This window comes from Bombina bombina, chromosome 1, assembly GCF_027579735.1.
Source record: "Bombina bombina isolate aBomBom1 chromosome 1, aBomBom1.pri, whole genome shotgun sequence".
Classification (NCBI taxonomy): Eukaryota; Metazoa; Chordata; class Amphibia; order Anura; family Bombinatoridae; genus Bombina; species Bombina bombina.
In genome coordinates, this window is record NC_069499.1 from 1,469,613,220 (window position 1) to 1,469,628,344 (window position 15,125).

A 15,125-nucleotide genomic window follows, 5' to 3' on the forward strand; every position below is an offset into this window, starting at 1 on the left:
TGGAATGTCCCTTTAACTCCTTAGTTGCCAAAGACACCTGCCAAAGTGTTAGTACCTACATTATATTTGAATAAAATATTAGGTTAAGCCAATTTTCACATCTTAGTGATAACAGCTGCCCTGATTCTATGTCATAATTGATTATTTATTTGCCTCTCTCTTCCTTTCAGAGACGAGGCATGAAGGGGAAAGCCCGTAAGCTGTTTTACAAGGCAATTGTGAGAGGGAAGGAAATGCTGCATGTGGGGGAATGCGCAGTCTTCCTGTCAGCCGGCCGCCCTAATCTGCCCTACATTGGACGTATAGAGAACATGTGGGAATCGTGGGGTGGCAACATGGTAGTAAAAGTAAAATGGTTTTACCACCCTGAAGAAACTAAACTGGGCAAAAGGCACAGTGATGGCAAGGTAAGAAGGGGCAGGGAGGAGATTGGTGGGAGTATATACATATTATTGGATTAAGAGTATGCTGAGGTTTTAATCACCAGAAACCACCTATTATATACACTCAGATCCTGTTTGATTTTTCTGTAGATATCTACTTTAACTTGTTTCCTTTACTACCTCTGTTGCAGACTATTGCTTGCATACACTGCCTTTTCTCTTATTTACCTGATGCTGTATTTAACTTTTTATCTCACTGAAAACTAGTGTATTAACGGTTTGCTCTTTTATAACCCTTGAGTTCTCTGTCCTTCCACAGAACGCACTGTACCAGTCATCCCATGAGGATGAGAATGACGTGCAGACAATCTCACACAAGTGCCAGGTTGTGAGCCGCCAGCAGTATGACAAGATGAGCCACAGCAAACGCTACCAAGACCGGCAAAACCTCTACTACCTTGCAGGGACCTATGACCCAAGCACCGGGCGGTTGGTGACTGCAGAGGGGGTGCCAGTGCTGTGCTAAGATGTCATGCAGGGGTTTGCTAGGGGAGGCTACCACTTATTAAACAGCACTTCCTACTGTAGCACATTGCAGTCACACAGGTAGCATGTACAAATATACACACTGACTAACATGCAGACACTGAGACTGACACGCACAAATTTTAAACCTGAGACATACACAGTTTTGTCTGACGGCTTTGTGTGTGTGTATCGACGCACACACAATGATTCATGTGCACATGAATAATGGGCCTGGAGCACCAGAACTGGTTCAGCCTCCTAAATGGCGCTAAGGGGCTAGGAGAATATAAACATTTCTACAGACACTTTGCATCCCATGTGATGCGTTGGGGATGGGGGGTTTTGGACTGTCTCCCACATTGTTAGGAGGCTGTGCTACAGCAAACCGAGCCTCTCTCTTTCTCTATTATTTTGTAAATCCGAATCCCACTGTACCACCAGAGAAGAGCTTTCAAGTAGTGTCTACACTATAGTTTAAAAAAAAGAAAAATAGCCCCTTCAAGGCCAGAGGGGTTTGTAAAGCACGGCAGAGCTTATGATACTGTGGAACAAATGCATTCTAGAATCTTTGATCCAAGGGGTTCGAAGCAGCAATGCTAGGAAATTCTTCATTTGATAGTTGCTTATGTCTGCTATTCTACATCTGACAGTATTATATGCCTATCCCTAAGGACAGGTGCCAGTACAGGGGGAGTACATATAAGCAGAGGACCCAAGGTTCCCATCTTCGTTATGAAGAACATTTTATCTCTGAGAGGTATATAAAGAACTTTTTTAATGGCACTTATAGTTTACTCAGGATTAAGTAGTCCGAGAAATGAGCAGTACCCTACACTTAACACTTTATCCGTTGGCTAGCAGAGAGGGGTGCAGTACATTATGAAGCAGCCCCTTTTGGCAGCTAAGGAATTAAGAATGGCCTATAACTCAAGAACTTGCAATCCAAAGACCCAAATCAACATTGGAATATTTTTCTCTCCAAACCAAGATGCACAAATCAAATTGAAACATTTCCTAGCAAATCTGCTATAACCTTCTAAACAGCTTACTTTTTTTTCATTTTTTTTTTTTTTTGTAATTGTATTTTTTTGTGTGTTTATTTGTATTATTCCTAATTTATGGTCAACAGCCTCAAGTTTCAAGCCATATTCTCCCCAGTACCTCTTAACACCTTTCTTCCCGAAAGGCAGTATCAGGTGTAATAATTGTCTATTTATTCACTGTGTAAATAGAGAATTTCTTTTGGAAAGTTTTTTTATTAACAAAGACAGAAAATTAAAAAAAAAAAAAAAAAAAAATTACGTTTAATGTAAAAAATCTTCCCCTATTTGCTGTTGCTTAAATATAAATTATGCACTGTGCTCCCCTTGGCAAGGCTGGGAATATGAGGAATTATGTATAATTTGTAATTAAAATGGGGCTAGATACAAGAAAGCACTTGGGGTCTAGGCAGGGACTTGAAGGGGCAATGGATGACAATTTAAGTATCTATAAAAAAAAAAGTCACATTTAAATGCTTTTATTGTTTTAAAAAAACGCCACCAAATTCCTGGAAATATGTAAATAGATTGTCTGAAATATTTTTTTTGTGTTGTTTAAGACATTTTTTTAAGAAAAAAGTAATGAAAATGTATTGGGAATGTCAATATGGTCCGATGGATTAAAAAGGAAATATTCTATAAATATATATTATATAAATCATCTGTAGTCTGTGTTTTTTTCCCCCCCACTGGTAAATTTATGTATTTAAGACATTTATACAATTTGTGTATTAATCCTACAGGGAACATGTTTTATTTCTTTCCTCTTTTTTTCTTCTTTTTCTATAAACAAAACACAACTTAGAAATTGGGTGCAATTCATTGAACAGGGCAGACAGCTCTGCCAGGAAATCTACAACAGGGATATATATATATATTTTTTAAATATTTTCTTAAATGCATTGGTAAATTATACACTATGGCCAGTGTTAGTTAGCCATATTACATGGAAGTTGGGAAAAGTCTATGGTATGGAAATATAATGTTCGTAAAAGATACATATATGTCCTTAAAGGGACTTAAAACAAGTTGGGTTAAAGACAAAATATAATATGTACTTTAAATTACTTTACCCGCAAATTTATACTGCAGTGCATCACCATTAACCCTTTCTTTTTAGTTTCTGAATTGTAAATTTAACTCCCCCCCCCCCACACATTTCCTTTTATAGCTGTATCTATATCTATTGTTGTTTTGGTAGAATCCAAAAATGCATAGGGATTATCTGCTGGAGCATGGATTTATGCCTAGAAGCTGTGAACTAGCTAGGAACTAGAACTAGGAATTTGTGCCATACTTTTTGTGACTCCAATAAAAAGCTGAACTAAAACATGTCTTGGGGTGTCCACAACTCAAAAGCCCTTTGAGGGGAGAACACACAGAGGATATCCTAAAACCTTATCAAAATCTATATTTAATTTTTTAGAAAAATATTTTCTTTCATGTAATTAGCAAGAGTCCATGAGCTAGTGACGTATGGGACATACATTCCCACCAGGAGGGGCAAAGTCTCCCAAACCCCAAAATGCCTACAAATACACCCCTCACCACACCCACAATTCAGTTTTACAAACTTTGCCTCCTATGGAGGTGGTGAAGTAAGTTTGTGCTAGATTCTACGTTGATATGCGCTCCGCAGCAAGTTGGAGCCCGGTTTTCCTCTCAGCGTGCAGTGAATGTCAGAGGGATGTGAGGAGAGTATTGCCTATTTGAATGCAGTGATCTCCTTCTACGGGGTCTATTTCATAGGTTCTCTGTTATCGGTCGTAGAGATTCATCTCTTACCTCCCTTTTCAGATCGACGATATACTCTTATTTATATACCAATGCCTCTGCTGATTTTCGTTTCAGTACTGGTTTGGCTTTCTACAAACATGTAGATGAGTGTCCTGGGGTAAGTAAATCTTATTTTCTGTGACACTCTAAGCTATGGTTGGGCACTTTATTTATAAAGTTCTAAATATATGTATTCATACATTTATTTGCCTTGACTCAGGATGTTCAACATTCCTTATTTTCAGACAGTCAGTTTCATATTTGGGATAATGCATTTGAATCAATCATTTTTTCTTACCTTAAAAAATTTGACTCTTTTTCCCTGTGGGCTGTTAGGCTCGCGGGGGCTGAAAATGCTTCATTTTATTGCGTCATTCTTGGCGCTGACTTTTTTGGCGCAAAAAATCTTTTCTGTTTCCGGCGTCATACGTGTCGCCGGAAGTTGCGTCATTTTTTTGACGTCCTTTTGCTCCAAAAATGTCGGCGTTCCGGATGTGGTGTCATTTTTGGCGCCAAAAAGCATTTAGGCGCCAAATAATGTGGGCGTCTTATTTGGCGCCAAAAAAATATGGGCATCGCTTTTGTCTCCACATTATTTCAGTCTCATTTTTTCTTTGCTTCTGGTTACTAGAAGCTTGTTTATTGGCATTTTTTCCCATTCCTGAAACTGTCATTTAAGGAATTTGATCAATTTTGCTTTATATGTTGTTTTTTCTCTTACATATTGCAAGATGTCTCACGTTGCATCTGAGTCAGAAGATACTTCAGGAAAATCGCTGTCAAGTGCTGGAACTACCAAAGCTAAGTGTATCTGCTGTAAACTTTTGGTAGCTATTCCTCCGGCTGTTGTTTGTACTAATTGCCATGACAAACTTGTTAATGCAGATAATATTTCCTTTAGTAATGTACCATTGCCTGTTGCAGTTCCTTCAACATCTAAGGTGCAGAATGTTCCTGATAACATAAGAGATTTTGTTTCTGAATCCATCAAGAAGGCTATGTCTGCTATTTCTCCTTCTAGTAAACATAAAAAATCTTTTAAAACTTCTCTCTCTACAGATGAATTTTTAAATGAACATCATCATTCTGATTCTGATGACTCTTCTGGTTCAGAGGATTCTGTCTCAGAGATTGATGCTGATAAATCTTCATATTTATTTAAAATGGAATTTATTCGTTCTTTACTTAAAGAAGTACTAATTGCTTTAGAAATAGAGGATTCTGGTCCTCTTGATACTAATTCTAAACGTTTAGATAAGGTATTTAAATCTCCTGTGGTTATTCCAGAAGTTTTTCCTGTTCCTAATGCTATTTCTGAAGTAATTTCCAGAAATAGATCTGATGGCGTCTCATCTAAACAAGAAACTTCCCAGGTATCTGTCCAGATCCCGGGATCCTCAGGCGGAAGCAGTGGATGCATTATCACTTCCTTGGAAGTATCATCCTGCTTATATCTTTCCGCCTCTAGTTCTTCCAAGAGTAATCTCCAAGATTCTGAAGGAATACTCGTTTGTTCTGCTGGTAGCTCCGGCATGGCCTCACAGGTTTTGGTATGCGGATCTTGTCCGGATGGCCTCTTGCCATCCGTGGACTCTTCCGATACGACCAGACCTTCTGTTGCAAGGTCCTTTTTTTCCTTCAGGATCTCAAATCCTTAAATTTAAAGGTATGGAGATTGAACGCTTGATTCTTGGTCAAAGAGGTTTCACTGACTCTGTGATTAATACTATGTTACAGGCTCATTATGTCCTAATCCTAAGAATTCTAAGGAGAAATCGTTGCATTCTTTGGATGTTGTTAGAGCTTTGAAATATTATGTTGAAGCTACTAAGTCTTTCCGAAAGACTTCTAGTTTATTTGTTATCTTTTCCGGTTCTAGAAAAGGCCAGAAAGCTTCTGCCATTTCTTTGGCATCTTGGTTGAAATCTTTAATTCATCTTGCCTATGTTGAGTCGGGTAAAACTCCGCCTCAAAGGATTACAGCTCATTCTACTAGGTCAGTTTCTACTTCCTGGGCGTTTAGGAATGAAGCTTCGATTGATCAGATTTGCAAAGCAGCAACTTGGTCCTCTTTGCATACTTTTACTAAATTCTACAATTTTGATGTATTTTCTTCTTCTGAAGCAGTTTTTGGTAGAAAAGTACTTCAGGCAGCGGTTTCAGTTTGAATCTTCTGCTTATGTTTTTCTTTAAACTTTATTTTGGGTGTGGATTATTTTCAGCAGGAATTGGCTGTCTTTATTTTATCCCTCCCTCTCTAGTGACTCTTGCGTGGAAAGATCCACATCTTGGGTAATCATTATCCCATACGTCACTAGCTCATGGACTCTTGCTAATTACATGAAAGAAAACATAATTTATGTAAGAACTTACCTGATAAATTCATTTCTTTCATATTAGCAAGAGTCCATGAGGCCCGCCCTTTTTTTGTGGTGGTTATAAAGCACAATTATTCCAATTCCTTATTTTATATGCTTTCGCACTTTTTTATCACCCCACTTCTTGGCTATTCGTTAAAGTGAATTGTGGGTGTGGTGAGGGGTGTATTTGTAGGCATTTTGGGGTTTGGGAGACTTTGCCCCTCCTGGTGGGAATGTATGTCCCATACGTCACTAGCTCATGGACTCTTGCTAATATGAAAGAAATGAATTTATCAGGTAAGTTCTTACATAAATTATGTTATTTGTATGTATAATAGCCATAAATGTATATGTGGGTATTAAAATATTGGTGTAAACCTTCCCACTCTGTATTATGAGCATTACAGCTATCAAAACTCAGAAAACATCATTAATCTGTGAATGTTCAAATAAGAGAATGGTTTTTGAAGAGAGCTTCTGGTACCAAAGGAGAAAATATTGCATAGTAATAGAATAGTAGCCATACTAATATAGTTGTGTCCAACATTTAATTGTCCCTTTAAATATCAACCCAAAACAAGGCAGGACCCTTTAAATATCAGTTTAAAAAAGACACAATAGGAGTTAGAAATTATAAGGAAAGTGGGATGATGTAAATTATATTCATGGTTGGGTCACATACAAAGAGCAATAGGAATAATAATAATAATAGGGAACGCTCCAATTAAGTAACAGACATTACACAAATATGTACAGTGTAGTATAAGAAATGCAATAATCAATGCAAGGAGCTTAATTATTCAACTTTCTTTTACAAGATATGACGAGTCCACGGATTTCATCCTTATGGCATATCGCCTCCTGGTCAGCAGGAGGAGGCAAAGAGCACCACAGCAGAGCTGTGTATGTATATATATATATATATATATATATATATATATATATATATATAGCTCCTCCCTTCCCTCCCACCCCAGTCATTCTCTTTGCCTGTGTTAGTGATAGGAAGAGGTAAAGTGAGGTGTTAGTTTAGATTCTTCAATCAAGAGTTTATATATTTTTAAATGGTACCCGTGATTGCTATTTTACTCAGGGGTAAAGCTACAGGCTTTTCAGCAAAGGGATCTGAGGAGATTCTACATTCTCTCTGCGTCTCCCATACTGTTTGCTGCCCTGCTGATGGTCTTAGCAGATATTATCTAAGGCCCTGTTTGTCCCCACAGATCTACAGGAGGTGATGAAAAAGGACCTCTTCTTCGTGTGGGACAGGTTCATGCTGCGCTCAGCATTGAGGTATGTACAGTCTTGATTCTGGGGAGACGATAGCAAGCTCAGAACAGACTGGCCATTATTTCCTACACCAGGAAGGGGCAATCACCTTGCAAGTATAACGATATGCATGGATGTTTCCCCCCCCCCCCTTGTATTATATGTGCTGACAAGTTAGGGTATCCTAGGAATTCAGCTGTGAAGTATAGCGGGCTTTTTAAGTTACTAGCCCGGTCACATTGAGAGGCACATTGAATGTGGGCTTGATGCTGGGGACTGTTTATGGAGTTTTACTCCAGTGATATGTCTTAGCATGGATAGGCAGGGCGGCACATTGTTTATTCAAAAGTGACACATTTGGATAAGAAACATTCATTACAACATTTGTATTGCCATGCGGTTCTCCTTATCGGAGTTAGACTACCGTCCACGAAGGGCGGGGCTTAACATTGCGCGCTTAACCGCGCAGTTGGTGTTCCAGGTTCTGACAGTGTACCTCGAGGCTCCGGTGTTTTCCTTAGTCCACTTGTTTCAATCAGCTTCACAAGCGATCTTAGGCACGCAGTTCACAGAGTTTTATTGGTTGGCTCGTGGGGACAGGTAGGCGCCGCAGCAGAGCTGTGGTGGGGTGCAAGTGAATAAGATTGTTGGAATGTACACTTATAGGGGTGATCTACTGAAATTCACTATAGTGATTTCTGTTATTGCGTTTTATTGCGGAGCATTAAAAACTATTTAAATATAAAGACACAGTACATTCGTTTTTAAAAAAAATGTTTTCAAAGTTCTTGCTTTTATTTTTTAGTTACAGTACCACGACCAATATTGTTATTGCTTGTTTTTTGTCATGGCTGACCTTCAGGAAAGTACATGTTCTATGTGTTTAGATGCCAATGTGGAACCTCCTATTCCTTTTTGTCCCTCAAGTACTGAGAGGGCTTTACAATTTAAAGAACAAATTTTCTTTAATGCAAGTATGTCTAAGGATGTTTCTCAGACTGATGAGACTCAGGGTATGCCGCAACTTTCTCCCCAAGCGTCACAGCCTTTAACGCCCGCACAGGTGACCCCGTGTTCGTCAACTGCGTCTACCTCATTCACTCTGCAGGATATGGCTGCAGTTATGTCATCCACCCTTTCAGAAGTTTTATCTAAGTTGCCAGCTTTACAAGGCAAACGCAGTAGGACAGAGACCCATGTGGTCCCTGCGACTTCTGATGCTTTGATGGCTATCTCCGATGTACCCTCCCAGGGTTCTGAATTGGGGGGTAGGGAGGCCCTGTCTGAGGGGGAACTGTCATGTCCTTCAGATTTAAACTTGAACACCTCCGTCTTTTGCTGCGAGAGGTTTTAGTGACTCTGGACGACTGTGACTCTATTGTGGTCCCACCAGAGAAATTGAGTAAGATGGACAGATACTTAGATGTCCCTTCTTATTCCGATGTTTTTCCGGTTCCTAAGAGAATTTCGGAAATTATTGCAAGGGAATGGGAAAGACCGGGTATCCCGTTCTCCCCTTCCCCTATTTTTAAGAAAATGTACCCTATAGCTGACACCATGCGGGATTCTTGGCAGACGGTCCCTAAGGTGGAGGGAGCTATCTCTACCCTGGCAAAGCGTACGACTATTCCTATCGAGGACAGTTTTGCTTTCAAAGACCCCATGGATAAGAAGTTGGAGGGTCTTCTCAAAAAACTATGTTCATCAAGGGATTTTATTGCAACCGGCGGCCTGCATTGTAACAGTCACGACTGTGGCTGCTTTTTGGTTTGATGCTTTAGAAGAGTCTCTTAGAACTGAGAGCTCTTTAGAGGAAATACAGGACAGTATTAAGGCCCTTAAGCTGGCTAATTCTTTTATTATGGATGCTTCCTTTCAGATCACCAAGTTAGCGGCTAAGAGTTCGGGATTCTCCATCTTAGCACGAAGAGCTTTATGGTTAAAGTCTTGGCCTGCGGATGTGTCCTCTAAATCCAAGCTTTTGGTTATTCCTTTCAAAGGAAAAACCCTATTCGGGCCTGACTTGAAAGAAATCATTTCTGACATTACGGGAGGTAAGGGTCATCTCCTCCCTCAAGACAAAACATCTAAGCAAAGGGGACGACAGAGTAACTTTCGTTCCTTTCGTAATTTCAAAGGAGTCCCCTCTTCCTCTTCTGCTAAACAGGAAGGGAATTATTCACAAGCCAAGCCCGCCTGGAGACCCAACCAGGCTTGGAACAAGGGTAAACAGCCCAAGAAGCCCGCTGCTGCTACCAAGACAGCATGAAGGGGCGGCCCCCGATCCGGGACCAGATCTAGTAGGGGGCAGACTTTCTCTCTTTATCCAGGCTTGGATAAGAGACTTTCAGGATCCTTGGACACTAGAAATCGTGTTTCAAGGGTATCAGTTGGAGTTCAAAAATTTCTTCCAAAGGGGAAGGTTTCTTCTTTCACGATTGTCTGTAGACCAGATAAAAAGAGAGGCGTTCTTACGTTGTGTAAAAGACCTCTCCTCTATGGGAGTAATTTGTCCTGTCCCAATACAGGAACAGGGGCTGGGGTTTTACTCAAATCTTTTTGTGGTTCCCAAAAAAGAGGGAACATTCCGACCCATTTTAGATCTCAAGAGTCTAAACAAGTTTCACAGAGTTCCATCCTTCAAGATGGAGACTATTCGGACAATTCTTCCATTGATCCAGGAGGGTCAATATATGACTACCGTGGACTTAAAGGATGCATATCGTCATATTCCTATCCACAGAGATCACAAGTTCCTCAGGTTTGCCTTTCTGGACAAACATTTTCAGTTCGTGGCCCTTCCTTTCGGGCTGGCTATGGCACCCAGAATCTTCACAAAGGTTCTAAGGTCTCTGCTGGTGGTTCTCAGGCTGCGGGGCATTGCAGCGGTGCCTTATCTGGACGATATTCTGATTCAGGCGTCGTCTTATCAGCTGACAAAGTCTCATACCGACATTGTTCTATCCTTTCTAAGGACTCACGGGTGGAAGGTGATTCTAGAAAAGACTTCACTAATTCCACAGACAAGGGTTCCTTTCCTGGGAACTCTAATAGACTCTCTATCCATGAAAATCTTTTTGACGGAAGTCAGAAAGTTAAAAATTTTGAATACATGCCGATCCCTTCACTCCAATCCTCGGCCTTCAGTGTCTCAGTGCATGGAAGCAATTGTATTGATGGTGGCTGCAATGGACATCCTTCCGTTTGCTCGTTTTCATCTCAGACCTCTACAACTGAGCATTCTCAGACAATGGAATGGCGATTATGCAAATTTGTCTCCTCAAATAGATCTGGATCAGGAGATGAGGGACTCTCTTCTTTGGTGGTTGTCGCCGGATCATCTGTCCCAAGGGACGTGCTTCCACAAACCCTCATGGGTGATGGTGACAACAGACGCCAGCCTACTAGGATGGGGTGCAGTCTGGAATTCCCTGAAGTCTCAGGGTGTGTGGACTCGTTCGGAGTCTCTACTTCCCATCAATATTCTGGAGTTGAGAGCAATATTCAATGCGCTTCAGACTTGGCCTCAGTTGGCTTTGGCCAAATTCATCCGACTGTGGCTTACATCAATAATCAGGGAGGAACAAGGAGTTCCTTAGTGATGACAGAAGTATCTAAGATAATTCGGTGGGCGAAAGCTCACTCTTGTTATCTGTCAGCAATCTACATCCCAGGAGTGGACAACTGGGAAGCGGATTTTTTGAGCAGACAGACGTTTCATCCGGGGGAATGGGAACTCCATCCGGAGGTCTTTGCCAACCTGATTCTCAGATGGAGCAGACCGGAGCTGGATCTTATGGCATCTCGTCAGAATGCCAAGCTTCCGAGATACGGCTCCAGGTCCAGGGATCCTCAAGCCGAACTGATAGATGCCTTGGCAGTGCCTTTGTCGTTCAACCTAGCTTATGTGTTTCCGCCATTTGCTCTCCTTCCCCGGGTGATTGCTCGAATCAAACTGGAGAGGGCTTCGGTGATCCTCATCGCTCCTGCGTGGCCTCGCAGGACTTGGTATGCCGATCTGGTAGATATGTCCTCTCTGCCGCCGTGGTAGCTTCCATTGAGGCAGGACCTTCTCATTCAGGGACCCTTCCATCATCCAAATCTAATTTCTCTGCAGCTGACTGCTTGAAGATTGAAGGCTTGATTTTATCTAAGCGAGGGTTCTCTGATTCGGTCATTGATCCCTTGATCCAGGCACGTAAGCCTGTTACTAGAAAGATTTACCATAAGATATGGCATAAATATCTTTATTGGTGCGAATCCAAGGGCTACTCATGGAGTAAGATTAGGATTCCTAGGATTTTATCCTTTCTCCAAGAAGGATTGGAGAAAGGGTTATCAGCAAGTTCCTTAAAGGGACAGATTTCTGCTTTATCTATTTTGCTACACAAATGTCTGGCAGATGTTCCGGATGTTCAATCTTTTTGTCAGGCTCTGACTAGAATCAGGCCTGTGTTTAGACCTATTGCTCCTCCTTGGAGTTTGAATTTAGTTCTTAAGGTTCTTCAAGGGGTTCCGTTTGAACCTATGCATTTCATAGATATTAAGTTATTATCTTGGAAAGTTTTATTCTTGGTTGCTATTTCTTCTGCTCGCAGAGTTTCTGAGCTGTCGGCATTGCAATGTGATTCTCTTTACCTTATTTTTCATTCCGATAAGGTAGTGTTACGTACCAAACCTGGTTTTCTTCCTAAGGTTGTTTCCAACAAAAATATTAATCAGGAAATTATTGTTCCTTCATTGTGTCCTAATCCTTCTTCTAAGTAGGAGCGTCTGTTACATAACTTGGACGTGGTCCGTGCCCTGAAGTTTTACTTGCAGGCGACTAAAGAATTTCGTCAATCATCTTCATTATTTGTTGTTTTTTCTGGGAAACGTAGGGGCCAGAATGCTACGGCTACCTCTTTCTTTTTGGAGTATCATCCGTTTGGCATATGAGACTGCTGGACAGCAGCCTCCTGAAAGAATTATGGCTCATTCTACTAGGGCCGTGGCTTCCTCATGGGCATTTAAAAATTATGCTTCTGTTGAACAGATTTGCAAGGCTGCAACTTGGTCGTCTCTTCACACTTTTTCCAAATTGACTCTTTTGCCTCGTCTGAGGCTGTTTTTGGGAGAAAGGTTCTTCAAGCAGTGGTGCCTTCCGTTTAGGTTCCTGTCTTGTCCCTCCCTTTCATCCGTGTCCTATAGCTTTGGTATTGTATCCCATAAGTAAAGATGAAATCCGTGGACTTGTCATCTTGTAAAAGAAAAGGAAATTTATGCTTACCTGATAAATTTGTTTCTTTTACGATATGACAAGTCCACGGCCCACCCTGTCATTTTCTAAGACAGGTCTTTATTTTTGTTAATCTTCAGTCACCTCTGCACCTTGGCTTTTCCTTTCTCTTCCTATCTTCAGTTGAATGACTGGAGTGGGAGGGAAGGGAGGAGCTATATATACAGCTCTGCTGTGGTGCTCTTTACCTCCTCCTGCTGACCAGGAGGCAATATCCCATAAGTAAGGATGAAATCTGTGGACTCGTCATATCGTAAAAGAAACAAATTTATCAGGTAAGCATAAATTTCCTTTTCCTTGGATAGAATTTTAGTACATGTGCACTGGGAAGAGGATCATCCTTAATTTAGACACATCTCAGCAGTTATGTTATCTTTTTGGAGTTGATTAGATCTGATGAATTAAAGGACCACTAAATACAATAGAATTGTATAATAAACAAGTACGTAATAAAATGACAGCACTAGCACTACTCAGAATAAAAAATGTAGTAGATTTTGGTTTGACATTTCAAAAATTAAGGCTCCCTGTATCATATCACAACCACCAGCCAATCACAGATTCATATTCATATTTGTATACACTGAGCATTATGAATTGTGCATATAAAAAGACTTTGTACAGTTTGATAAGGGAAGTAAATTAGAAAGTAATTTATTAAGCATTTTAAATACTCTATAGCTATGCTATAGGCACTTTTTAAATTTGTATATACACTCACCGGCCACTTTATTAGGTACACCTTGCTAGTACCGGGTTGGGCCCCCTATTGCCTTCAGAAATGCCTTAATTCTTTGTGGCATAGATTCAATAAGGTGTTGCAAACATTCATCAGACATTTTGGTCCATATTGACATGATGGCATCACACAGTTGCAGATTTGTCGGCTGCACATCCATGATGTAAATCTCCTGTTCCACCACACCCAAAAGGTGCTCTATTGGATTGAGATCTGGTGATTGTGGAGCCCATTGGCGTACAGTGAAAATCATTGTCATGTTCAAGAAACCAGTTTGAGATGATTTCAGCTTTATGACAAGGTGCATTATCCTGCTGGAAGTAGCCATCAGAAGATGGGTACACTGTAGTCATAAAGGGATGGACATGGTCAGCAACAAACGGCTTTCATGTTGTTTACGCCAAACTCTGAATGTTGCAGCTGAAATCGAGACTCATCAGACCAGGCAACGTTTCTCCAATCTTCTATTGTGCAATTTTGGTGAGCCTGTGCAAATTGTAGCCTCAGTTTCCTGTTCAGCTGACAGGAGTGGTATTCGGTGTGGTCTTCTGCAACTGTAGCCCATCTGCTTCAAGGTTCGATGTGTTGTGCGTTCAGAGATGGTATTCTGCATACCTTGTTTGTAACGAGTGGTTATTTGAGTTACTGTTGCCTTCCTAACATCTCGAACCAGTCTGCCCATCAACAAGGCATTGTCGTCCACACAACTGTCATTCACTGGATATTTTCTCTTTTTCAGACCATTCTCTGTAAACCTGTTAGGATAAAAGGGGAAAATATCCTGTTATATATATCTATATGAATTCACCACTCAGTCTCACACCAAACTTTGGGTATTTAGTTGGAATGAAATACCCTATGTTTGCTCATAGACTGAGGGTGTCCTATGGAGGGGTCATTAGAGATAGGTTAAGAGGTCTTGTCAGTATTCTATTGCATATAAATGTGAACTTGCTTGCAGATAGTGTATCAGGTTCATGCACAATTTATATAACAGACCTGGGAAGTTTAGCCAGAGGAGGTTAGCAACACTTAATACTGCATTTTCATGTAGATAAATATCCTTTTGTGTAGAGTGTTAGTGTCTGAATAGGCCTAATCAGGAGGTTAGAGTTCAGAGGAGAGTTATTCACAGGAGTGCTCTTTTAGCAGAGGGCAGAGAGGTTATGCAGAAACACACTTATCAGATGGTTAATACAAATGCATTGAGCGGTACAACAGATTATGGAATCCAGCATACATTAATCAAAGTCACGATAACAGGTTCAGTTAAGAGATAGACCTAGTAGGGTATTATCACACAGTACCGTACAATCCACTTAGGAGTCTGGAGTCCGGTTTGCTCTGCAGCAGCAAGATGTTGAAGTGCTCAGGTCCGGGGTCCGGACCGCTCTGGAAGCAGCAAGAGGTTGGAGGGCACAGGTCCGGGAACCGCGCTGCACTGGGAACAACAGGAGGCCGGCGCACAGTGACGTCACACGCTGAGGTGTGTGGCGAAGGCAGGGGCTAGTGATGTGCTAGTTGCAGAGAGTACAGCCGTGTTCCAGTGCTAAATTCCTGGTAGCAGGGAGGTAAGAGAGCCAGGCTGAATTGCGGTTAGGGAACTTGAAGTGCAACAGGCAGAGCTGAAGTGAGTTTGAAAACACAAGCGGCTAGATTTAGAGTTTGGCGTTAGCCATCAAAAGCAGCGTTAAGGGGTCCTAATGCTGCTTTCTACCGCCCACTGGTATTTAGAGTCAGCCAGGAAAGAGT

General features: G+C 41.1%; 1 protein-coding gene across 6 annotated transcripts in view; it reads left to right on the forward strand.

Annotated features, from left to right (window-relative positions):
* The window catches only part of BAHCC1 (BAH domain and coiled-coil containing 1), a 184,603-nt gene extending 181,991 nt beyond the window's left edge, over positions 1 to 2,612 (forward strand). For all 6 annotated transcript variants that reach the window (XM_053706794.1, XM_053706769.1, XM_053706778.1 and 3 more), the window contains 2 exons: positions 171 to 407; positions 703 to 2,612. In XM_053706794.1, the coding sequence (XP_053562769.1) occupies positions 171 to 407; positions 703 to 909 (444 nt within the window). In that variant the 3' untranslated portion in view covers positions 910 to 2,612. The remainder of the gene's footprint in view (positions 1 to 170; positions 408 to 702) is intronic.
* Positions 2,613 to 15,125: the final 12,513 nt, after the last annotated feature.